This window comes from Bombyx mandarina, chromosome 20 (genome assembly GCF_030267445.1).
Source record: "Bombyx mandarina strain Sakado chromosome 20, ASM3026744v2".
In the NCBI taxonomy this organism is placed as follows: Eukaryota; Metazoa; Arthropoda; class Insecta; order Lepidoptera; family Bombycidae; genus Bombyx; species Bombyx mandarina.
In genome coordinates this window covers 10,919,923-10,946,855 of record NC_143226.1, presented here as the reverse complement: position 1 = coordinate 10,946,855, position 26,933 = coordinate 10,919,923, and the positions used below count along the sequence as shown (strand labels likewise).

Here is a 26,933-nt window from a genome sequence, read left to right as displayed (position 1 = left end):
AAAATGAGTGGTTTCCAAATTAAACATGAGCGTTCCTTGGCAAAGTCAATTTGACAGATACATTGCGATACGTCTCTCTTTTTTTTTTAGACGGATGCGTTAGGAAATGCAGATATATCTATGAATCAATAATGTCAGCGGTTAATTACTCGTAGATCAAGTAATTGCGTGATTCTAACTAACTATATTACTGATATACGTATTTCACTGAAACGTTTTTTTTTTTTGAGGATTTTTATTTATTTCGATATTTCTTGTTAAAATTTGGTCACTGGCAGAATGCCACGTGCCTGGAAGTGCGTAATTATGAAGCATGAAATGATAAAAACGTGTCTACATTTTTATTCAATAACTTGTTTCGTTTATTCTTTATGTAATTTGAATTAATTAAATTTATTTTTGTATTCGTTCGTATTGTATGCATTCGTTGACATTTTATTACATCAAGTTACTATGCAGTTGTTGGCACTTCGGGGAACGTTTCAACAAATGAGAATTTTAAATTTAATGAGAGGCACAGGGATGCGTGAATCAACATCTCAGTTTAATAAATAAAAAATGTTTTCAATTTGAATAGTTTTATAAAAGAATACATTAGAAATACTTTAGGTTCTGAAATACATTCTGTGTACACTGAATGAGCATGATTTTTTATATATATATATATATAAAAAATTACAGTAAAAAATCAAACATCATAAATTTCTTTTTACCCTTAAGTAACAAAATCTAGAAAAAAATGTTTATAATACTGTATACATACCAATCTATATTAATTAGGTCCAAAATTCTTTTAATACTACTGGTGTATATATGTTACAATATAAAGATCTAAACACTAAAATAACGTTATCTAAAGTGATCTATGTTAAGCTCGAAATAATTTATTCTCGCGTGAGTAATTATTACAAATCGGAAAACATTAATAAAAATATAGTAAGTATATTCAATTAATTTTAATTTTTTAAACTCTTAGATCAAATTTAATTGTGATTGATTGCCACGTTAGTTTAGAAGTCAGTTGCAAGATACGGGGTTCAATTTCGATTCCCATACAATATACTCAAGTACTAAAATTCATTAAACACAAAATGGATGGATTCGCGATAAATAAGTTTTTTTTTTCTCTTATTTTTTTATACTTAATTTAATTTATTTAATTTAACAATAATGGAATCATTTATATATAGACGGAAAAGTTTAATATTACATTGTATTTAGGAGATTGCTAATAAAAAATATTTCAGTTCCAATAATTCGGATATGATAGACGATATGTTAGATTCCGTTGCCAAACACCGAAAAAAAAAACAGGATATCCTTGTATAATAGAAAATTATATATTTTCAATGATTTTCAATTCTGTTTTCCATCACCATAAAAATATCTCATAGCCAATTCGATTATTACTGACAATTACTTCGTGAATCAAGTATGAAATAATTAAATACTTCTAATACCACGTTGTTCAACGTTGATCAAGATATCTTTGAAGAGGTGAAAGGCTTTTTGGTTTAAGCGACATCTCGGTTAATACGCGAGATAATAATAATAAATCTCTGTACATAACTAAAAGTTTTATTTGACATTCGCATCAACAATTCGATGTTTTTAATTGAACTTCGATTAAGTTTTCTCCATTCAAATAGCTAAAAAAGTTTTTTTGTCAAGATATTTTTTTCCAAATTTTAAACCTGTAAATGGTTCTCCTGTAAAGTTGCAAATATGTCGCTTAAGGCAAATACATTTTCACTCTTCGATATATTATGTCCTTGTTATATTAATATTAATTGATATATCGCACATACGGTGCGATAACGTCACTTATGCAAATTATGTAATTTTTCAGGAGAAACGTTGGAAAATTCAACATCTTACTATATAATTCTTATATAGTTCTTCTAGGCTATAGAAATAAAATGATAATATTTAAACTACAAACTTCATCAGTAAAAGCAAACATCTCTCTCGTCTAACTAGGTATAACTAATAACAAAAAAATGTATTTTCTCATAATCAGTTCACTGTTAAAAAAAAATTGCATAAGTGACTTTAATATTAAAGAACCATAATATGTGCGATATTTTCAACGATAGACCATAGACAAATTGAATTTCGCCAAACGTCAGGAACAACAATAGACTAGCGATATTGAAATTCATTTTTTATTTACTTCTTGTTGTTTGTTGAATATATTTTTAGTTTATTTTTATTTTATTATTAAATAGGTCGTCGTCTTTGAAAATTTTCAATTTGAATAATCAGGAACATAATTGACGTTGTAATAAAATGAACAAATAGTGTTTCACTAATATTTTTTTTTAAATTAGTTACAATGGAATGTTATTTGTAATAATGGAAAACATATTGTCATAAAGGCACTTATGTTTAATACTATTTAAATATATTTAAACATGTTTATTGATATTTTTGATTTGACAATTTATAATAATTCTATAAGACTCAAGCGGGTAGCAAGAAATTTTAATCTTTTTATTTATTTATTTTTTATGACACAATAATATATATTATGTAGTTAGCTTTACATTTTACGACTTGGACATTTTCGAAGTGTTTTTTAAGCACCATTTAAGAATGTTATTAATTCATTATTATATTCCATGCCAAATGAACATTTGATATGTGAAAATCTTAACTTACTAGGCCGAAAATAGGCCTGGAGTACTTTTCATTGCTCGTGCCATCGCCCAGGCCACCTTGAGCGTTCGTGAGTATACTTTACTTAATCGATTTCAGAATAATTAGAAACTTGCCTAGTTTCTAAACCGTGATCTCTCGGGTCTATAATCTATGAATCCTACTGGTCAATCAAAAACATAAACATTCGCTCGGAGTGGCGAATGTTATAGAATGACAAAAAATCCATTCGTTCACTTTATTAACATATCCAACTTATAATAATATACATTTTTCTACTTCATAAATGTTTTTTAATAATAATAATAATTAAAAAAAAAAACTTAAACAATAACGTGTTATTGCTTCTAAATAATTGTGACAACTAAGTTTTATCTAATTTGACACTTATCACTTACGATATAAGGCATACAACGGAATGATTAAGTACACACGCTATAAGACCTCCCCTAATAATTATTGTCTTTTACAATTTTCACATGGAAAATATACGCACCATTAAAATTTAACACACTCGTATCCTAAGTGGAATGTTTGTTTAGGAATTTGACACTTGTTTCGTATGGAACAGAGTTTAGTTTCGGGGATAGAGACACAATACAAGCTTACCGGTATAATAAATACAATATCGATTTAGTACTGAGATATTTGAGGCTTTCGCGACAGTACACGGACAGACAGACAGTTTTAACGTTAAAATCAAACTTCATAGGAGCCATATGTTCCGTTTATCTATTTACGGAAGCATCACGTATTTACACTCACAATTTTTTTTTTAAACTTTTCAACTAAAAACCTAAACAAATTTGACTGGTTCAGTAAAATTCTGATAAGGTTTTTCTGTATCGCCTTTTCGCATTAAAAGTGCACAATTTCCAAAAAATATTCGAATTTGAGTTTTTATGCGTAAACATTTGGTATCACCAGTATTTTTCTTATAAATACTGTCAAAAGAATGTTTTAGTTTTTTTCTTTTAGTTTACCTATGTTTTGACTACTATTAACAAAATTAATACATACATACTTTTATCTTACTTTAAAAGACAGATAATGTAACTGGTAAAAAATCAAAAAATAAATGTTGCAAAGATGATTAATATTAAAAATATTACATGTTTTAAACCTTTAAAACACTCTCCTGTAAAATTAGTAAGTTTTGAGATTGTACAGCTTTAATGCGAGAAGACGATAATAATAATATGTGTATGAGGATTCCCGTGACCGCTCATGGCGGCTATGAAAAGTGTCTTACGTCATCAGAACGTTCTCTATCCCGCGGTCGTGTCCCAGTGCGGCGGCGGACGCGCTAGAGGTGCAGCACGTGTCCGTCGTCGCGGGCCGGGCCGCGCGCGCCGCCCTCCGGGTACTCCTCCAGCGTCACGGCGGTCAGATCGACGATCTCGTCTTGCTCGTCTTGATCGAACCTGGGTAAGAGTTTTCATGATTATTCACAAAGTTCCCAAAAAATAATAATGCAATCTATATATTAATACGTGAAGCAAAAACAATTGCGCAGACGAAGGAGTATGAAATTTCCCACACTTATAGAGAATATAGAGGAGTGCAGAATGTTAATTTTTTTTAATTATACATAAAAAAATACATTAAATCAAACTGTGAATAAATTAAACATTGTTTGTCTTTATTAAAATACTGGTGGTAGGACCTCTTGTGAGTCCGCACGGGTAGGTACCACCGCCCTGCCTACTTGTGCCGTGAAGCAGTAATGCAGTTTGAAGGGTGGGACAGCCGTTGTAACTATACTGAGACCTTAAACTCATATCTCGAGGTGGATGGCGCATTTACGTTGTATATGTCTATGGGCTCCGGTAACTGCTTCAAACCAGGTGGGCTGTGAGCTCGTCCACTCATCTATGCAATACACTTTAATAGCGAAGTGAATATAAAACGTCATTTTTTTAAGGTCTAAATAATAAAATTATTATATTTGTCACAATCCTTCATACGGTCAGATTGACAAAGCGTTTCGCGAGCTTTGGGCTTCAGTCCCGTCATGGCCGACGGCGTGAGATGAGCGAGCAATATAATATAACTGTGCCATTTAAACAAGAATTCAACAAAAAAAAAAAGTACAAAATTTTAAGCCGTCATGGCCTGAAGCAGTGAAACGAAAATTAGGGGTCGCGACCCATGTGGGGGCCGTGAAACGGTTATTGGGGGGTCACCATTTAATTAATTATAATTTTTTCTATCGATTTAGCAACTCGTAATACACCGCTCCTTCTCTATAAAGGGCGTTGACAAAAAAATCATATTTTTTTTATGATTGAAAGATTACTGGTGGCCCGGAGGCCTTTCCAGCTTCACCAGGACAGGTGGGCGAGCAAAGGCTCAGCCAGGAGGGGCGGGATTTGCTAACAACTGCCCGAGCGCCTCCGAAGGAGACCTAACAACTCAAGAGCAACTGCTTCGCGAATGAATCTACTACCGGATCGGAATCGCGACCCACTGAGAAGATCCGGCGAGAAACTCAGCGGGCTAACAAAAGTGTAAAAAATTTCTCTCTACTAAAAGGGCCTTAGTCGAAAAAACTTTGAGCACCACTGGCCTAAAGGATAAGACATCCGCTGTATGCATATCGAACAATCCCCGACTATATGAGGGATCAAAATCGGCAAGTTCCTAAAGAAATACGTACTTTAACACGTGCTCACAAATATCCACTAATGAACGAATATAACAATTGCTATCCATCAAAGTGCGGGACACCCGCTACACAATACAGTTGAGACTGCGACCTCATGTCTCAAGCGGGTCGCACCTGTCGTCGTCGTGGTCGGCGGGGGGCGTGTGCGCGTCGTGTGCCGCGGCGTCGTGCGGCGTGGCGTCGTGTGCCGCAGCGTCGTGCGGCGCGGCGCGTTGATTGGCGGGACGTACTGTTATAATCAGGTTCGAAGAATTGGCTACCATCATGTCCGTTACCTATAAGAACAGAATGAGTATGACTGCAATATGTTAGGGAACCAGAAAAGCAGGCACCTTTAGCGATAAGACCGTCAATATAATTGTCCTTTTTTTTGCATTTAATGTTTCGCAATGTTTATTTATTTTGTGTACAAGAATACTCTCCCCCCCCCTCTCTCTCTCTCTGTCTCCCCCCTATATAAGGTCCCTCGGGGAGCGAGAGTCTAACGATAGAACAATCAAATGAGCCGTTATTATAATCGATTTCTCTCTGCTCATCCCTACCATACTATGAGCCGTTGAATACTAATACTATACGAATGACTTATTACCTGATCAAGTGTTTTGTTGGAGACATCAATACCGTTGACCTCCAACACTTCATCGTTGACCCCCAGGAGACCCGTGGACTCCGCCAGACCTCCTGGCACTAGTCGCGATATAAATATCCCGGGCGAACGCTCCACGCCGTTCGGTGTGACCCGTACTGATGTACCATCCCTGGTAGAAGATTTAATCACATTAACAAATTGCAACTTTTCATATTTCGTAATTTAGATTAAAAAAAAAAGAGAAAGAGACAGGGAGAGAGAAAGAGATAAAGAAAGAGGGAGAGAGAGATAGAGAAAGAGAGAGGGAGAGAAATAGAGAAAAAGAGAGAGAGAGAGAGATTATGCTTTATTGTGTACAAAAATAAACAATGCTAAACATTAAATACGAAAAAAAGTACAATTGGCGGTATTATCGCTAAGAGCGATCTCTTTCAGACAACCATCAGGTGGACAAGAATCGTTTGGAAACTAATTTCACTCGGTGTACCAATCAATTGAAATTTATATATAACTAGTCAGGTCATAAGTATTGTCACACAGTAAAAACTTTTCTTTTAGAATGCTGGCCACAAAAAAGTTTATTGAATTCGAATTTCGAATTGTTCATGAAAATAAAAATGTATACTTTTAGAATTTTACTCATTTTTAAATATGGAGTGGACGCTTAAAGAAGACCGTGTTGCAGTTATTGCGTTGCATCGTTGCGGTTACGCGCCAATTCAAAATTTTAACATACTGAAAAATTTGAATATAACCAAAAGATTCGTTTATCGTACCATCAAACGATACAATGAAGACTCTAGTGTAGATGACAGGTCAAGAAGTGGTCGCCCTCGGTCTGTTAGGACTGCAGCAGTGATAAAAGCTGTGAAGGCGCGAATTCAAAGAAATCCCAAACGTAAGCAGAAACTGTTGGCCCTTCAGATGGGGTTAAGCAGAACCACGGTGAAAAGGGTGTTAAATGAAGACTTAGGGCTTCGGGCATATCGAAGAAAAACAGGACATCGTTTGAATGCTCGTCTAATGGACCTGAGACTGAAGAGATGCCGCGCTTTGTTGAAGCGGTACGCGGGAAAAAAATATCGGGAAATTCTTTTTTCGGATGAAAAAATTTTTACCGTAGAAGAGAGCTACAACAAACAAAATGATAAGGTGTACGCACACAGTAGTGAAGAAGCGAGCAACCGTATTCCGCGTGTCCAACGAGGTCATTTTCCATCCTCGCTCATGGTATGGTTGGGAGTTTCTTATTGGGGCTTAACAAAGGTACATTTTTGTGAGAAAGGTGTAAAAACGAATGCAGTTGTGTATCAAAATACAGTCCTGACGAACCTTGTGGAACCTGATTCTCATACCATGTTCAATAACAGGCACTGGGTATTTCAACAAGATTCGGCGCCAGCTCATAGAGCGAAGAGCACACAAGACTGGCTGGCGGCGCGTGAAATCGACTTCATCCGGCACGAAGACTGGCCCTCCTCCAGTCCAGATTTGAATCCGTTAGATTACAAGATATGGCAACACTTGGAGGAAAAGGCGTGCTCAAAGCCTCATCCCAATTTGGAGTCAAGACATCCTTGATTAAGGCAGCCGCCGATATTGACATGGACCTCGTTCGTGCTGCGATAGATGACTGGCCGCGCAGACTGAAGGCCTGTATTCAAAATCACGGAGGTCATTTTGAATAAACTTTAGTGTCATAAGAATCTATGTTTTGTTAAGTTCATTTTGGTATATGAATGGTTACATAATGAATAAACTTGTTTCAATTATTTTACATTAAACATGTGACAGAATTTATGACCTGACTAGGTATATACATACACACACATACATACATATCGACGCTTGAAAGGCAAACGTGACTAAGCGACAATGCGTGAACTTTACAGTAGACTAATTTAAAGTTGAAATACCTGAAAACAAAATTTATTTTAACGAATCTAGCTGTAGTAGAATCTAGCTAGTAGCTGTATGATTGAAATGATTTTAATAGACCTGGAAATATATATTTTTTGCGCATCGAATATGGTTATTGCCTATCATTTATGTACAAAGCAGTTATTGTCGCTTAGTCATGTTTGCCTTTCAAGCGTCGATATACATACACAAATTCCTTACATAATATATACAGTTATAAATATACAATGTAACATAATAATAATTTTGCTTCTTGAATAACATGAAGATGACATGACAAAAACCTGATTTACCTAATGAAGAAGCCTAATGGTCTGTCGGAGCCGTGTTTCAGCAGCTTCACCCTCCTGCAGGTCTCCGGGACGATGTCCACGTCGATTATAGCCGACACCTGAAAATGTAATGTGACTCTTACTATTTTATATAGGGTTGACGCATGAGGTATAGGCAGCGGCTTGGCTCTGCTCCTGGCAATGCTGAAGTCCATGGGCGACGGTAACCACTCACCATCAGGTGGGCCGTATGCTCGTCTGCCTACAAGGGCAATAAAAAAGGCGATCCCCAAATTCATTCATCATAAGCCCCATTTACTATGTCCCCCTATTATTGCACCCCTAATCAGGTAGACGCCTGATGAGCTTTACAACAAATCCTTGTTCTTTATACACGTTTTGAACTTGTACACTTATTAAAACCGACTAATGTTTATACTTCGCTTATCGAATAACTATTTCCCTATCCTTTTTTTTTTAAAGGGAATTTATGGCCTGGTAACTACGACCTTTAGGTCATGTCATATTTTAATTTTTATATTCTTATTTTTATGAAAAATGATAATATGATTTTGTTTTGTTGTTGTTGTTTGTTATTCTTTTGTTAATGCACCTACCATGCATTATCTCTGCACCACCCTATGGTCGACTGGAAGAGAATGCCCATGGCATTAAGTCCGCCTGTGTACAAGTTTTGATTTGTGCATTTATAATAAATAAATAAATATAGAGTGAAATGAAATGATATGGGATGAAATATAATCTCAGTAAAATAGTGATCATTTACTGAGATTTTTTCATTGGACTTTTTGGAGGATACCGAGAAGTTACGTCCAGCGGCTTTGTTTCATTTTCCCAAATTTGTGCACTTTCACAGACAGTAAACAGTTAATAAACCACCATTATTACACATTTAAACCTGAAGAAACACTAGATAGACAAAACAAATCACACAACTTCACTCCTCGCGTACCCGCCAAAAAGTCTCTTATCCATCTTTAATTTTTTCTCTGCCTACCTTCTCCCCGGCTACTGTTAATATCACTCGGTACGCACCATTCTAAAGTCATGTGGGTTTGATATGGCGAGTCCTTTGTTCTTCGCCGGGGTACCGCTTAAAATCGACGATATTATGTTTCGCGGTCGCATAGTCCCATAACCGTTTAGTTCTTCTAAGCTGTCGCCTGCAACAATGAGATCGTTTCAAGATTATTTTAATTATTGAAGTTAAATTTAAGGGTAAGAAAGGGAAACGGGTATTAAAGACGGAAGGGGATACGGGGGATTAAATGAATGTAACCTCTATATTATGATATAGGACATAAATCTTAAAAGAGGTTATAATATGATATACAGGTGACATAAATGGTATTTTGAATATCGAAACATTAGAAATGTTAAAACATTTTTGAATATTGAAATATAAAAAAAAAACATAAAAACTGGTGAAGCAATATAATAGCTTTAAATGTTGTTTCTCTTTAAAGAGCAACTCAGTTTGTGTTATAGTTTTACTAGGCTAAACTTTATTTTGATGTGAATATAATAATATATTAAATGAATATAAATATCTATCGCTTTAGAGTGTTCATTTTTATGAGCAATGTAAAGCTAAAACAGCGGACGAAATTCCGCTATACACGGGGTAGTTGACTTCGCGCGCCAGTGTGTTACATTACGTGCAGCACTGTAAACAAATTTCCAAAAAATGAAGAACAGTAAATAAATCGCGGGGTAGATGTTCCACGTTCCGTAACTGTGCCACGAATACAGAAATATGAATATGGAATGGTAATTTATATACCTACATGATGGCGCGGCGAAGGCGGCTTATCAAAGGCGGAATCAATACAGCGGCGATATCATTTAATAACATACTTTAGGCATAGTTGTAGTAAGGTCAATTTTCCTTTTTTATTAGTCCATTTAACGAAGCGCTTACAAAGGATGTTCGGTTGGATACCTACATATTGGGCTCCTTTTTATCAATGTGTATGTACCGATTAGATCCGCGAATAAAGAAATATTTAGCCGCAAATATAAGAATTGGGTCGCATTTTTATAATCCGAAGCTTGTAGAGAGTATTAAGCAGTACGGTAACCACTCACCATCAGGTGGGCCGTATGCCGGTCTGCCTGCTTGGGCAATAAAAAAAACCCGGTAATAGTGAAAACACGAATGAAGGAAGCGCAAATAAAGAGGTTTTACTGTACACTATGGTAGTGGTTAGTTCTTGGTTTTTCTGGGTGGTTCTTTAAAATACCTACATCGTAAATTAAGGGCGAGCTAAATAAACAGCAATTATACCTTTAAAGAGAATAAGTATACATTAACGACCTATTATTTTACTGAGAGACTGAAGTACGCATTCTAGTTAACCAAACAAAGCAATTCTCGATCTAATAAGAGGTCGGTTTATTACCTTATTAGAAAATTTCTCATGAACGAACATTCTTATATGTTTACGAAGCACGTTTATACTTTTACTTTGTGATAAATTAAACGATTTTAGAATGCCTTTATTCCAGTTCCATTCAAGATTAAAATGATAAAAGATTTACGAATGTCGACAAAAATGTGTAATTAATGATACTAGTGGTCCCGCAGTAGTCGAAATTCGACTATAATTAATTGGAATTGTAAGTTTGTACACTAATAAGATTGTATTTTCAACGCCAAGATTACACTATAGAAAAATATTAATAAAGACAAACAATATTTAATCTATTCTCAATTTGACAACAGACGTCAAGAACAAAAGTTTGACAATAAATAATATGTATGCGTGTGTGCGTCAAATACATGGTACGTAGCGTGTGTAATGTTTTCTTTATTAATTTAATGTTCTTTTATGCATTATTTAAAAAAAATATTAGCATTGTGCACTTCTTCTCTATATTCTCTATAAGTGTGGAAAAATTCATACTCCTCCGTCCGCGCAATTTTCGTAAAAAGGGATACAAAGTTTTTGGTTCACGTATTAATATATAGATTCACAAAAATTAATGATATTCACAAAAATATTGTATGATATACATATAAAAAAATACATATGATGTATATAGTATTTATGTACAACATCGGTGTTTAATGTCCGTTTGAATGTTTAATTTATAAAGTTGATTTTTTTAACATGCTTATGATAACCATATGCGCGAACCATTTCATATTAAGTGGTTATCGCAGCTCATAAAGATGGTAACTTGCTTAACACCAGAGGGTCGCGAGATTCCTGGTACACATCTAAGCCCAAAAAAAATATGACATGATCTTGACATCTCATTAGAGTAGAGTCGTGATTAGAGTCGAGAGAGAGTCCATTTCCTGTCGGCGAACACGAAATGATTACTAATTAATATAGTTGAAATATCGCGGTTAAGCACACGGATCACGACTGTTGTCGTACGGTCGTCGACTTCTTGTCCTTATCCCTCACTGTCACTCACATAATCCTCTTTCACACAGACCAAACGAGTTTTTTTCGGACGACCCCTCCATCATAACATAACCATCTAAAGCAGCCTTTCCCAAAGTGGGCAATAACGCCCCCTTGTGGGCACTGCAGGCCTAGAGGGGGCGGTAAGAGACCCCGAAAAAAATGGCGGCCTGGTGTAGAGGATTGGGATACTCTCATCTAACCCTTAAACTCTCGCTATAGTGGTTTTTAAGTAGGTAAAAAAATGGGGGCGCTAAAAAATACTTTATTCTTAAAGTGGGCAGTAGACAAATTGGTTGGGGAAAAAGTCTTTTCGCATTATAGTATGTATGAACTTGTAATAAAATCTCTTTGACTATATTATTTGTATCTGGCTGGTTTTGGTATAATTAAAAGTTTAAATTTTAAAGAATATAATTCCAAATTCAAATTAGGAAAATATTATTTTGATTTATTTTTCGTACTGTCAATATGAGTGAATTTAATGAAGAAATTCGATACTTTTAAAATTTTACTACAAAAATGGTAAAAATGCAACGCAAGCCGCGAAAAATATTTCTGATGTTTATGGACCTAGCGCAGTGTCTGTGAGAGTAGCACAAATTTGGTTTAACCGTTTTCAATCCGGAAATTTTGATATCAAAGATGCACGTCGCTCTGGTCGCCCTATTACGGATAAAATGGATGCCGTTTTTGAAAAAGTGGAGCAAGATCGGCATATCAGTAGTTACGACGTAGCTGAAGAACTGGGAAATGACCACAAAACAGTTTTGGTGCGTTTGAAAAAAACTGGGTACAAAAAAAAGCTCGATATTTTGGTACCTCACGAGCTCATTGAAAGAAACCTAATGAACCGTGTACTCATTTGTGATTCTTTATTACGACGTAATGAACCGAACCATTTTTGAAGAATCTGATAACTGGTGATGAAAAGTGGATCACGTACGACAAGAACGTGCGAATAAGGTCAGGCTTTACCGACTGGCGAAAGCTGGGTTAGCTCGCAACAAGATGATCCTGTGTGTGTGATGGGATTGGAAGGGTATTATTCATTATGAGCTGTTACCACCAGGCAGGACCATCGATTCTGAACTCTACTGCGAACAACTGATGAGATTAAAGCAAGACGTTGAGAGAAAGTGGCCGGAATTAATCAACAGAAGGGGTGTGGTTTTTCATCATGATAACGATAGACCTCACACATCTTTAGCGACTCAGCAAAAAGTAAGAGAGCTTGGCTGGGAGGTGTTAATGCATCCGCCGTATAGTCCTGACCTTGCACCTTCAGATTTCCACCTGTTTCGGTCTCTTCAAAATTCTTTAGGCAATGTCAGGTTAACATCACGAGAGGACTGCCAAAAGCAACGGTCGCGGTATTTTGATCCGAAGCTCCAAAATTTCTATAGCAATGGGATCATGTCCCTACCTACAAGATGGCAAAAAGTTATCGAACAAAATGGTACCTACATACTTTAGTTAAATGTAAATAAACTATATTAGAAAATGTGAAATTTCTTAAAAAATGCGATGAAACTTTTTCCCCTGGTCTACAGTCGTACGGTCACAACAGGTAATACTAATTAGAGAATATCCGACATAATGACCGGGCAGGTTTAAGACACGCATCAGTTCGGATCTACGATGCGTGACGCTCTATACTCTATACAGACTGATTCAAAATTAAGCGCAGAGCGAAGCGATTACAGTTACCAGATGTATTTACGCTAAACATCAGAGTTTCTGCACATTGTTTTTTTTAAATATATGTGTGTACAGTTTTAAAATACTATGAATAATGTTACTAAAAAACTATAAATATTTGTGTTAAAATTCACAATTTTTTATCGTTTATTTTTTATTGCATTTCCTTCTTAGATTGCGTATTTAAGCAAAAAATTATGAGAAGAGCTTAAGTGACTTTGACCATCGAACTAGCTATTACATGCCGATTCGCTCCCATGGGCAATAAAAAGTGTTAGTGAAGTTTCCCGTGGGAATGAGATGTTCACGATAAAAGGTAGCCTGTGTCACTCACTCACTCCCTAACCTAATATTATAACTTTTAATCAATTTTTTTTCGACATTAAAAGTTGACCAAAAAACAAACAAACCCATTTTCACATTTACAATAGTATGGAGTGATGGAGATTTTTGCTCGTGTCTGTTTTATTAGAAGCAATAGTCGACCATGATATGACTAATTATACCAGTACCACAAAACGTATTTGCACCATAGTGTGAGAACAAAGCTGTACTAAACGACAATTTCCATAGTCATTTGTACCTATATTGAGGTAATATTCCGGTCACCGTCCTCGTCGAACCCGTCGCTTGCGACGAAGGGCTCGACGAGCGAATTAACCCATAGACACAGCCCACTGAGTTTCTCGCTGGATCTTCTCAGTGGGTCGCGTTTCCGATCCGGTGGTAGACTCTGCGAAGCACTGCTCTTGCTATGGCCAGTGTTAGCAACACTCTGGTTTGAGCCCCGTGAGCACACCTACACACGTTAGGGTGAAGCTGAAATAGCCTCTCAAGGCTATCAGCATAGATAGAAAAAAAAGAGGTGATATTTATCATGTACCTTGTCTATATACAGACATCAGAATTTGTACTTGACTTATTGTTATAATAGTTTTATAATTGTCGCTGTTTCTAGTTCGAAAAATTCTCCTTATTCTGTAATTAGTAAATCATTCGTCTCTCATAGCTTGCACCATACATAGAGCTGTTAGACTTTATTTTCCACTTGCATTAGGTCACGGTCATGGAACGTGTGCCGTGTGAGCACTGGTTAATTTAAAAACGATTACGTTGATCAACTTTTTACTGATGATAAAATGTCTTGTGAGTCCGCACGGGTAGGTACCACCACCCTGCCTATTTCTGCGGTGAAGCTGCAATGCGTTTCGGTTCGAAGGCCGGGACAGCCGTTGTACTGTAATAACTGAGACCTTAGAACTCATGTCTCAAGATGGGCGTCGGAATTTACGTGATTGATGTCTATGGGCTTCCGTAACTACTTAATACCAAGCGGGCCGTGAGCTTATCCACCAATCTAAACTATAAAAATAAACTAGTCAAGCACAAATACTTGTTCTGTTAGTAAATTAAAATGTCCTATTGCGTTTGTGACTGTAAAGCCAGATAACTGCCACGAGACCATTGACCCTAGCGAATTTTAATTTTAATTACATTGCATGCTGTACAGTAGAACATAAAATGTAATTTTCAGGAATCCCTTGCCTTCGTTTTCAGAAGCGGTTAGAGTACACCCAACCTCAAGCTAAATTAATGATAGTCGTTTTCGTAAAGTTCTTGTGACAAAACCTTTTAATGCGAACGTACTATCTATACTGGTGGTAGGACCTCTTGTGAGTCCGCACGGGTAGGTAGGTACCACTGCCCTGCCTATTTCTGCCGTGAAGCAGTAATGCGTTTCGGTTTGAAGGGTGGGGTAGCCGTTGTAACTATACTGAGACCTTAGAACTTATATCTCAAAGTGGGTGGCGCATTTACATTGTAGATGTCTATGGGCTCCAGTAACCACTTAACACCAGGTGGGCTGTGAGCTCGTCCACCCATCTAAGCAATAAAAAAAATTATTAATAAGTGAAAACAAAAACTTTATACCCCTTTTTACGGAAATTGCGCGGACGGAGGAGTATGAAATTTCCCACACGTATAGAGAATATAGAGAAGCAGTGCAGAATGCTATTTTTTTTTAAATTATGCTTTAAAAATACGGTAAATCAATTAAAAAACATTACACACTCTTTGTTTAATGTCAATTGTCAAACTTTGGTTATTGTTTAAAGTCTGCGGTCAAATTGAGAACAGATTAATGTTGCTTGTCTTTAATATTATTTATCTATATTGTTGTCATTCTGTGATTATGTTACTTGTATAGAAATACTAGCGGACCCGGCGAACTTTGTTCCGCCACACGGTTTGTTTCAAACACATCAATCACTCAACTTCAAAATTCTACTATAATTAACAAAATTAACCATAGAATATATTACGTTTAGGTGTCAGTTGCGTTTTGTTATAGTTACCACGTTTTATGTCAAGTCCCACGGGAATGTGATAAAAAGTATGTCCTTCTCCTGGCTCTAAGCTACCTCCTCGCCAATTTTCAGCCAAATTAGTTCAGTCGTTCTTGAGTTATAAATAGTATAACTAACACGACTTTCTTTTATATGTGTATATAGATAATAGTGTTTGACAGTAGAACCATAGTAATGTTTAAACATAAAATTCAATTAAATATAGTCGAATTTCGACTACTGCGAGACCACTAGTATATCATAATATTAATATCGCCTAATGAACTTAACGTATTACACACGCGTGGTGGTGAAAGCTCACATGCCGCGTTGGATCAACCAACCTTGTTCCGGCATCATAACCATCGAATGAAGACCGTCACCGTTGCGTGACCACTGTTAATTTACCATACATTAACCGGGTGTTACGATGCCATCCTAAAGTGGTTTTTAAGGGGAGAAATTATTATTTATGATACACTAGATTTGTCGCGCGATTCTACACGTGTTGCATTTGAAATTAATGATATTTACTGGTGGTAGGACCTCTTGGGAGTCCGCACGGGTAGGTACCACCACCCCGCCTATTTCCGCCGTGAAGCAGTAATGCGTTTCGGTTTGAAGGGTGGGGCAGCCGTTGTAACTATCTGAGACCTTAGAACTTACATCTCAAGGTGGGTGGCGCATTTACGTTGTAAATGTCTATGGGCTCCAGTAACCACTTAACACCAGGTGGGCTGTGAGCTCGTCCACCCATCTAAGCAATAAAAATTCCTTATCCCCTTCGCTGCCATGTAAGTCACCGGTATCCTACGTGGCGCATTGAAGTAATTACGTCTATTTCTGTCACTAAGGCGCCGGAATATCTAGTAGTGACTAGTAGACTCTGGGAAAGACGAATCCGATGATACTGAGAATGATTCTATTTCTAAAATACCTAAAAGACTAACACATACATTAAAAACCAAAGAAGGTAAAGTTAGGCAATCTGGCGCTTAGTTACAGAGGTCAACATCATTACTTCAGTGTGCCATGTAATCATTCTTTCATTACTTAGTCGATCTTAGACTTCATTTACAAACAGTCCGAATCTGCACACATAAAAATCTAAATTATTATTATTTTAAGAATCTATATTATTTTAAGAAAATAATCTTTATAGTTTTTGTTAAATAATTGTCATAGCACCGCATGTTGTTACTATAAATTATTTCCATGTAGGTACTGCACGATCTGAATTAATTATAACTATTTTAATGTTCTCATATAAGCGAATTTATGTAATTCTTTTGAGAATAAAGAATATCTTTAACCCGAATTATGACGTCAAATAGGCCTTAACATTTTAAGGCTGATTGAAACAATAGACGCTTTGACCATATTGTTCAAAAAAAAAAAACAATCACAACAAACCCATTGTGCTGTCAAAGGATATGAATTAGCATAAAAGTTAAATCCACGTATAAGAGATTTTCATCATTATTTTCAAGAAGTTAAAGTATATTTTCGTGTTTCAAATTACTTTCGTAGGCACATAGCGTTGTAGTATTTGTCCTCATTGAGTTGACGACTAATTTTCTGTATAGCTATTGGGTGAAATTGATTTTTTTAGGACACAATAAAAAAAACTGAATTGACTCAGCTTTTGAACGGATTTCTGGATGATCTGTATTAAAAAGAAGAACGTAATTTATTGTGATAAATGAATACACACTGGTATTACTCGCATTGCTCGTTCCATCTATTTTTTCTACATCAGCTGGTAGGTAGCCTTAGAGGGCTATGCCAGCGTAACAGTACGAGTAGGTAGATGAGCTCACGGGGCTCTAATCTGAGGACGTGCTAACAATAGCCCCAGCAAGAGCAATGCTTCGCAGAATCTACTACCGGATCGGAAACGCGACCCACCGAGAAGATCCGGCGAGAAACTCAGTGGGCCACAGCCCACTGAGTTTATAAGAGTATTATATGTATAGTATAGTATTATATTTATAAGAGTATTATATTATATGAGTATTATATGAGTATATAAGACACATCTGTGGGTTAATTTCTTCGCCGAGCCCAACGATGACCGGCGCTTGGGGTACCTAAAAGCACCGTTAGTGGATCGGGAGGATCCGAAATAACGTGTTCTGGGCGAGGTCGACTGTTTACAATTTGGTCCGCAGGATCGGTTATATAGTTTCCGGCGGCCACGACGAGAGGACTCTCGTGTCGTGTCGCTTTATCGAAGTGGTTGCATTCCCACAAAGTGGACTTAAACAAAAAACGAATCAAATAAAAACAAAACATACCTTTCCTTTGTATTATGACCCTGAGCAGTGGTCTGGCTGTCAGCAATGCCCTCGCAAAGTTGTCATCATTGTTGATGGGTAGTAAATCGCCGTCCCTAGGATCGGTGTATGATATCAGGAAGGCCACGTCGTGTAACCGATGCAGTTTCTCAATTAGCGCTTTGAAATCGTCATATTTTAGTTTCTCAGTACGATTCAGCGAGAAACGACGGAACTCTGCATCGAACTGTAATATGAAAAATGTTATTTTTTTAACTTTTTAATTTTGTCATAAAATTTCAAGTTTTATTATTGATTTTTATGTGATCTCTTTGTTTTAGAAAATTATTGTGTTCATGGTTAAATCGCTTTACTTTTATTAAAACACAAAACACTTTTTGGAATAAAAAAATGCATGTCTCAATTTATTTTATTAAGATTTTTGTTTTAGGTGTATAAAATAGATAAGTATTAATGGAGAATTTGTTCATGCTATCAGTGTTATGTGTAAATAGTAGAATATTTTACACTTATAAGAGTCTACATAGTGTATATTTACACTTATGTGGCCAATTTTTTTTTAAATGTGAATATGCCATGGAATCCTTGATGTCATTTTATATAGCAAGTTTAGCCATTACTAAAACACTGACTCAACTGACCTATACCTTGTTCCAAACATTAAAAATTATTTATAGGTGTCCTAATTTTTGCAATTAATGAATGCAATTTCTTACTAATGTCACCAAGAGAAAAAAAACACTGTACAAAAAAGCAACAACAATAATGGTATATTGTTATAATTTCCTCTGAATAAGAGCCATCTCAGACCAATATAATGATATTCTTGACACAAGAGAATATCATTAATTGGATTGATGAATCTGATATAGGTTGTGTTTAGGTATGTAACTGTTAAGCACCGCATTTGCATTTTATAGATTTAGTTATGAATTACAACAACAGGAAACAACGGACCTTCTTGATATGAAAAAAAAAATGGAAGTTGTCATTTTGCATTCATTAATGTAGTTTGTATTGTAAACAAACAAGGTATATGATAATTTAAATTCAATATTTACTTTAAAAATTTATTGTATCAACAGCACGAATATGGTAATATTCTATTTACTGTACCCCCTCAGATACATTTAAAAAAAACTAATATTAATCTTCCCAGTTTTGCAGTTTGATTTCTAAACTTATTTATTTGTAATGCAGTTAATCTAATTGAGTGCTTCGTACGTGAAGATTAGAATAAGAACAATGTAAAATTTGCCCAAAATATGCCATTTATTTATTCTAAACGAGTTACAAAATGAGAAACGTTAAATTTACCTTCGTCTTCACCTCGACAGTTTGACTGTCAATCCGAGCTGCTATCTTATTTTTAGACATCTCGAAGGCATTTATCACAAAACTAACACACTTGTAAAAAAATTTATTTAATACATCTAGGCACTTGATTTCCGAAACAACATTGTAAAATTTAACATAACAATAATTTAATTGACGGTAACCATTCGACTCGCGTCATGCTCGCGTCGTAATTTCCAGTAGGTTTTCTTTGACACTTAGTGTCAAAATTGTTTGGAAATGACGTTTCTCTAACCAATAATAAACTGATTCTTTTGTTTGTCTAAGTTTTGATTGGATAATTGCGAAACATTACAGTTGAGAACAGATTTAGTTCTATATTTTATGAATTCTCGTATTTTTTTTAAGGGATTTTATGACCTGGTAACTAAGACCTTTAAGTCAAGTCTTATTTTAATTTTAATGATACGTAACTTTTTGATATGAAAATGATATTATGAAATGAAATGAAGTTGATTATTATGAAACAGCATGAAGTGAAATGAAAACGAAATGAAATGACATGAGATGAAATGATATGGGACGAAGTATAATCTCAGCAAAGTGGTGGTCATTTACTGAGATTTTTTCAGTGGACTTTTTTGGAAGATCCCGAGAAATTACGTCCAGCGGCTTTGTTTCATTTTCCCACATTTTTGCACTTTTACAGATATTAAACAGTTAATAAACCACCGTTATTACACATTTAAACCTGAAGAAACACTAAATAGACAAAATAAAACAAATCACATAACTTCACTCCTCGCGTTCCCGCCAAAAAGTCTGAATTTTTGGCTTGACTTCAGAATTTTTTATCTGCTCCTAATGAGGAGTAAAAATGAAGTCCATATCTTTATATACCTAGGTAGTGTTTTTTAGGTCTGTTATTATAAAAAAATAAAAAATAAAGGTTTTGTATGAATTAGAACCTAGTAGCGTCTCTAAAAATATTTAGTTAAAATGGTGCTAGTCTACTGTCACACCATTTTTAAATAACTTGAAACGCTGTGAAAAACTCATGTTGGTTTTTTGAAGGCACCATATGGCTTACAATTTTTTTTACTGTGTGTGGTTCAGAAAAAGGTGTTTTGAAAATTTACTTATGTACTATTATTTTATTTTATATTATATATTTATATATATATATTTATATTTTAATGTTTCTTCATCGTTTAATGTCGGCCACTGACATGCGCGTATTCGTACATTGTACGAATGTTTGCGCGCATGTGAAGGGCCGCCAAACATTCATTCGCAAATTTCATTCATTCGGCTGTGCAAATGGGCTCGGTACTCAATTTGCGAACCCGTTTGCGCTTCCTCCTACACTTGTTTACGAATGTCTCACGAATTTCTCCTCCTTTTTAATACGTCAATAGAACATTGAAGAGAAAAAGAGTTTTGAATTCTTTCCCAGACACCATTAACAGCCAGGCTGTTTTTATGGGATTTCTTTTGATGAAGATACGCTACAAAGTAGACGTCATGGTCTATGAAAATAGCAAAACGTCCGTTGCCTTCGCAATCCTGGGCGCAACTCATAGATTATACACTTAATATATTTGAGAGCGCAAATGGTCACACGAATGTGTGGGAGACTACGCGAAGGATCACGGTTCGCGCGCTTTGATGTCTGTTAAAAAACCGACACAGCTTGGAAAACCACGAATGCAGCGAAAACTTTGCATAATCATTTGCGAATGTCGTCCTACACTTGCGGGTTTGCGTATTCGTGCGAATGTGAGTGACCGGTATAACATACATTTGTGGAAAAATGAGACAAACCGCTAAACGTAGTTTTTTATGTTGTACCGAAGTTTTAATTTAACTTTGAATAAATTCTCACCATTTTACTGAGAGATTGTGTATTTTATTTCATTTACTTTCCAAACCCTGTGTAAATTTCAGTTTTCATGAAACATTAACCTTTAGCACATAGTATTTATTCAACGGTATAGGTTATTTTCCCTTTGCTAGCTCAATTGATTGATTAAACAAGAAAATAAAAAATGTCTAAAATGTCAAAATTTAACCTATATTAAAGAGAGAGAGTTAAACTAAAATAAACTTCAGTAAATTGCCCTAAAAAGTTCTGTACACTAAATATTCATAGATATAAGATTAATGGGTCAAATATAATACATTAAAATGAGTAAATTAATAAATAAAAACGCCGAGAGACTGAATCCGTGTCTTACAGTAATTTGAATTATGTTTTAATTTTTAAATAATTTCAATAACAAATCATGCTACGCCACTTCCCAACATCAGATAGGTCTTTATTAAAGTTTTGTAATATAAACTTAAACACTACCTACCTACCACAGTCCCTATTCATGTACACATATGCAATAGAAAGATGCTATGGTATTGAGATATCACTGGATAACTAGTTTAAAAAATAATTTAAAACTGCCTATGACATAAATTATTTGTATAGGTGCATTAGCTTCATTGCATTATCCTTTCAATATACTATTTTATTTGTTTTTGTAATGTAATTAAAACTTTTTTTTTTTAATCATAAAATATGTGTTTCAGGAACAGGAACAGTCTTACAAATGTTTGGATAAAAATGGTTTTGATCACGCAAAATGCGAGGAGTATTTCGAAAATTACAACACCTGCAAAAAGTTTTGGGTAATTTAATTTTATTAATTTACAACTTTTTATTTTAAAATGCAACCTCAACCTCTATCTCAGTAGTATTCATTATCTCGAACTAACAACATTGTGGTTAATCGATTTACCACAATGAAAGTTATTTAGGACATTATTTAGTAGATACAATAACCTAATGATCCTAATAAGTTAATAGTCTGACAAACTATTAACATACAACTTATCTATACTAGATTGCAAAAAATGGGACATGTTTTTTTTTTTTTTTTTATTGCTTAGATGGGTGGACGAGCTCACAGCCCACCTGGTGTTAAGTGGTTACTGGAGCCCATAGACATCCACAACATAAATGCGCCACCCACCTTGAGATACAAGTTCTAAGGTCTCAGGTATAGTTACAATGGCTGCCCCACCCTTCAAACCGAAACGCATTACTGCTTCACGGCAGAAATAGGCAGGGTGGTGGTACCTACCCGCGCAGACTCACAAGAGGTCCTACCACCAGTAAAAAAAAATTTGGAAATATAGTCTCATGATTACCAAAGAAGCCTGCACTAGCAAGTATTTGAATATCCTAGTCAAGTTACCATTTAAAAGTTATTAACAATTTATTTTATAATTACAAATATTTTAACATGTTTTTCTATAATAGATTTTATGTTAATAAAAATTAGTAATAGTAACAAAATTTTAAAACAGTTTTATTTTATTTTATTGCATTGATAGGTGGATGAGCTCACAGCCCACCTGGTGTTAAGTGGTTACTGGAACCCATAGATATCTACAACTTAAATGCTGCTACCCACCCTGAGATATGAGTTCTAAGGTCTCAGTATAGTTTCAATGGCTGCCCCTATCCTTCAAACCGAAACACATTACTGCTTCACGGCAGAAATATACAGGGCGGTGGTACCTATCCGTAAGGACTCACGAGAGGTAATTTTGTGGGTTTGATTTTAATTAAACTACTTAAGTTATTCCTTCACCATGGAAGTGAATTGTGAACATTTTTCAAATACGTATTTCATTAGAAAAATTGGTACCTACCTGCAGGATTCGAACACCATTGCATCTATAGAAAATAATAAAACTATCATAATTTTAATTTGTATTTTAGGGAAAAGTGTACAAAGACAGAAAAGCAAAGGGTATACAACCATACCTGCCAGAGGTTGAAGAGAGGAAAGAAATAAAAGCAGCCTATTTTAAGGCTGTTAAAGGAGAATAATAAAAAATAAATCTTTCTTTGTCTAGGTGATTTTTAAATGTATTTTATTAATCATAGAAATAGTTTGTGTTATTAAAAATTTTAGAACAAAGTTCTATTAAAATATTTTTCCAATAAAAATGAAAATTATTTATATTGTGTTTTCTGTGGCTTTTATTTAATTATGTTAGCCTTTTGCACAAAAGGTAGGGTATAGCAAATGCTGGTGTTACAAGTGGTGCTTTTTGACTAGATCGATTAAAAAGGATACCATTACTAGTGCAGTGTTAAAATATTAATGGTAAAAATTTAATTGATTAATAAAATATAAATATTTCATATACCATGTACCTTGTTGTACCAGCCTTAGACAAAATTCTGGATAATCTTTTTTTATACGATTCCGTAAGATACTCCTGATCGTAAGCCAATACTATTAGATGTTAAGCCACCAGTATTTGTAATATAATATAGTTAATGATAACGTACGACAGGCAAATTAATATGTATGCATAACATGTCTTGTTCCAATAAAGGTGTTTAAAGCTTGCGATATTAAGGACTGCGATTTTATAAATTAAACAACAGATTTATCGGAAAATATAAATAACGGATCCTTTGGAACCTCTGGAGGGACTTCGGTTCTCTGTGTTTCATACCGTATGTTCTATGTCCATAGGGAGTGCTCTGAGGAATTGTTTGAGATGATCCGATCGTTTTTGTTCTTACCACCGCACCAGAGCCGAGTTCGTTGACACTACGTTCGTTGCGTTCATCCCATAGATAGGTTTCCTACTTCAGTGGTTCATCCAAAATGCGTTTCCAGAGGCATTTTCTGCCACGCACTATCTGGCTTCGAAACGAATTTTCTCTCCACGGTATTTCCTGTATTAAAAATAGATAAGAAACAAAAAAAAAAAACTTAAAGTTAATAAAATAATTTTTTTTTTTTTTTTTTTTTTTCTTCTACTTTAACACCTGCGATCAGTCGCCAAGACTATAATCAGGTGAGTTGCGAGAGTTTATGGTTTGGAGGGACAGAGCCAATGCTCCGTCTCGCCTTAGTAGGGTAGCACGTCGGCTCTCTTGAGTCTTTTAATTGGATTTGGCTGCAATAGTAAGCCGGACAACGGGTTTGGGTGAGCTTTCAAGCGGTTCTTATAGTTGGCTGAGTATCGTTTAACTTCATCCAAGATGGTTGGGATTTCCAGGTACTCGTGGATTTCCGAATTTCGAGTATACCAAGGCGCCGACGAGAGTACCCTCAGGATACTGTTTTGAGCTCTCTGGAGGCACATAATGTTGGATTTGCTGGCTGTCGACCACAGTTGGATTCCATACGTCCAGATCGGTTTTATTATTGAGCAATACACCCTTAACTTGTTGGATAGCGATAAGGCAGCCTGTCTACCAAGAAGCCAGAGTAGGTTTTTAAATCTAATGTTAATTTCATTACGCTTTGTTTTTATGTGGTCTTTCCATGTCATCCTTCGGTCCAAGAGAAATCCAAGATACTTAACACAGGTTGATTGCGGCAATGTATCGGGGCCGAGTTTGACTGGAGGACAAGTATCACGTCTTAGGGTAAATGTGATGTGGTGAGACTTGGGGGCGCTTGTTTTTATGCGCCACTTGGTCATCCAAGTGTTAGTGACATCGAGCTGGGTTTGCAACAGTCTGGTCGCTTCATTGGGATTACTGCTACAACTGAGGAAGGCTGCATCATCGGCAAAGGTTGCTATCGCTATTTCTGGTGACTGGGGTAGATCACAAGTAAAAATGTTGTAAAGGACCGGACCAAGTACGGAGCCTTGAGGCACTCCGGCTCTGCAGGCAAAAAGAGAAGATCTGGCATCACGGAGCTTGACTTGAAACTTTCTGTCACTGAGATAAGACTCTAACAGCAGAAAGTAGGAATGTGGAAGGTGCTTTTTAATTTTGCAGAGCAGTCCTTTATGCCAAACCCGATCAAAAGCTTGTTGCACGTCGAGAAAAGCAGCCGAACAGTACTCTTTCCTCTCCAGACAATGTCTTATTGTGCAATACACTCTGTGTACCTGTTCTATGGTTGAGTGGTGCTTCCGGAAGCCAAATTGGTGGTCAGGTATTACATGGCATGTATCTAGGCAAGGAGATAATCGTGCCAGGATGATCCTTTCCCATAACTTTGACAAAACCGGTGTCAGGCTTATAGGGCGATAAGAAGACAACTCGCTAGGCGGTTTACCAGGTTTTTGGATCATCACAATTTGGGATGTTTTCCAGAGTGCAGGGAAATGCGATATTCTCAATGTAGCATTGACAAGAATGGTCAAAAAGAGAATGCACCTCCTGGGGAGCTTTTTCAACAGTCTGGGGGTAACCAAGTCAAATCCAGGCGCTTTATTACGGTCCATTTTGACTATTTCTCTAGCAATCTCTTTTGGTGTAGTAGGACTCAGGGGTAGGCATAATTGCAAGTCTTGCTTTAATACTCGATTTATTTCGGGATCCTCTGGACTATCCGTATTGTTGGGTTTAAATACTTCAGCCAGGTATATAGCGAAGGCCTGAGATTTTTCCTGGTCAGTTCGCGCCCATTTATTACCGGATCTTAAAGGTGGAGAGCACCATTGCGGCTGTGGGAGGTACTTTGTTGCCTTCCAGAGGTTGTGAGAGCCATTTGCATTTGGAGACATTTTTTCCAATCTCTGCTTGAGTGAATCGTTTGAAGCGTAATCCAGAAGATCTTTGAGTTCTTTAATAGCTCGATTTAGTTTGGTTTTATCCGCACATCGGTGGGTTGTCTGCCAAATTTTGCGAAGGCGACGTTTGGCGGCGATTTTTTCCTTGACAGCAAGAGGAACCGGCGCCTCTCTCGAAGGACCCTTCAGTTCAGGTGTACTAGACCAAGCCGCCACTTGAATAAGGTTTGTAATATAGAGGCATGCGTCGTCAACGTCATCTTTGGTTTTTAGTGGGATACATAGGTTTATGTTTGATTCGAGGAATTCCCGAAAACATTGCCAATCAGTTTTATAATTGTGGAGATAGACGGTATGGGTATCGCTGGGCATGGCCATTGAGCTAAGCGTAAGCAAGACAGGTGAATGGTCAGAGCTGCCGTCGAGACTTGCCTTTATTAGAGTATTTTGTGCGCTGATACCCTTAGTAACAAAGAAATCCAGGAGGTCAGGTATTTTGTTACTGTCCGTAGGCCAATATGTCGGCTCTCCAGTTGTCATAGCTAACAAGTGATTATTTTCAATGCTCTTTTTTAATTCCCGACCTCTAGTTACTGTTAATCTTGAGCCCCAGTATGTATGCTTGGCATTCCAATCGCCACCAGCAATGAATCGGTTACCTAAAGACATAAAAAACTCAGTAAACATTTTCTCCTTTATTGCGTGGCGCGGTGGACAGTATATTGCAGAAAGAATTAGGGGTTCGGAACGATCCTCCACCCTTACAGTTGTGGCTTGGAGATAGGGAGCCGCAGTAGATTCCAGGAGGTAATGCTTTATACTGTTCTTGATAATTATCGCGGTGCCAGCGTGGGCCCCTCCATCAGGATGACAGGTGATGTACACCGAAAAGTCTGGAACACATATTCTGCTTCTTGGTGTGGTGTGCGATTCAGAGACAAGACAAACATCAAGCTTATTAGATTTGATGAACGTCTCTAGTTCGTTTTTATTAGGGGCTAGGCCGTTGATGTTCCAAGTGACAATATGCAGCGAGGTCATTTTAGAAGCTTGGAGACGAGAGAAGTAATAAGACTCACTAAGGAGCCTATTTGTTGTAATAGGAGGTCCATTTTCTCACTTTGTTTGAGTAGGATATTTTCCAGTTTGTTGTAGGATTGTTGATTAGATTGGGAATTCCTCCCATCGGCGACTT

General features: G+C 36.2%; 2 protein-coding genes across 2 annotated transcripts; one reads left to right on the top strand and one right to left on the bottom strand.

Annotated features, from left to right (window-relative positions):
* Positions 1 to 561: 561 nt before the first annotated feature.
* par-6 (partitioning defective protein 6) lies at positions 562 to 19,446 on the bottom strand. Its single transcript, XM_028173703.2, has 7 exons — positions 19,208 to 19,446; positions 17,891 to 18,116; positions 9,164 to 9,291; positions 8,129 to 8,226; positions 5,916 to 6,084; positions 5,441 to 5,601; positions 562 to 4,082 (listed from the first exon to the last, which is right to left on the bottom strand). Exons 1-7 carry the CDS (start codon positions 19,265 to 19,267, stop codon positions 3,965 to 3,967), a joined length of 960 nt encoding a protein of 319 aa, XP_028029504.1. The 5' UTR covers positions 19,268 to 19,446; the 3' UTR covers positions 562 to 3,964.
* A 1,801-nt stretch (positions 19,447 to 21,247) lies between these two features.
* On the top strand, positions 21,248 to 23,208 carry LOC114242505 (coiled-coil-helix-coiled-coil-helix domain-containing protein 7). Its single transcript, XM_028173689.2, has 3 exons — positions 21,248 to 21,424; positions 21,767 to 21,865; positions 22,965 to 23,208. Exons 1-3 carry the CDS (start codon positions 21,374 to 21,376, stop codon positions 23,073 to 23,075), a joined length of 261 nt encoding a protein of 86 aa, XP_028029490.1. The 5' UTR covers positions 21,248 to 21,373; the 3' UTR covers positions 23,076 to 23,208.
* The last annotated feature ends 3,725 nt before the right edge of the window (positions 23,209 to 26,933 follow it).

What these genes read in the sequence shown, in the direction of transcription:
- par-6 (XM_028173703.2), bottom strand. Translation starts at nt 19,267, where the DNA reads ATGTCTAAAAATAAGATAGCAGCTCGGATTGACAGTCAAACTGTCGAG. An exon ending in ACCCACATGACTTTAGAATG is followed by an intron (nt 8,227 to 9,163) that starts GTGCGTACCGAG and finishes TTACATTTTCAG; the next exon opens with GTGTCGGCTATAATCGACGT. An exon ending in CCATTAGGCTTCTTCATTAG is followed by an intron (nt 6,085 to 8,128) that starts GTAAATCAGGTT and finishes ATCTTCTACCAG; the next exon opens with GGATGGTACATCAGTACGGG.
- LOC114242505 (XM_028173689.2), top strand. Translation starts at nt 21,374, where the DNA reads ATGAGTAAATTAATAAATAAAAACGCCGAGAGACTGAATCCGTGTCTT. An exon ending in GACTGAATCCGTGTCTTACA is followed by an intron (nt 21,425 to 21,766) that starts GTAATTTGAATT and finishes TATGTGTTTCAG; the next exon opens with GAACAGGAACAGTCTTACAA. An exon ending in ACACCTGCAAAAAGTTTTGG is followed by an intron (nt 21,866 to 22,964) that starts GTAATTTAATTT and finishes TTTGTATTTTAG; the next exon opens with GGAAAAGTGTACAAAGACAG.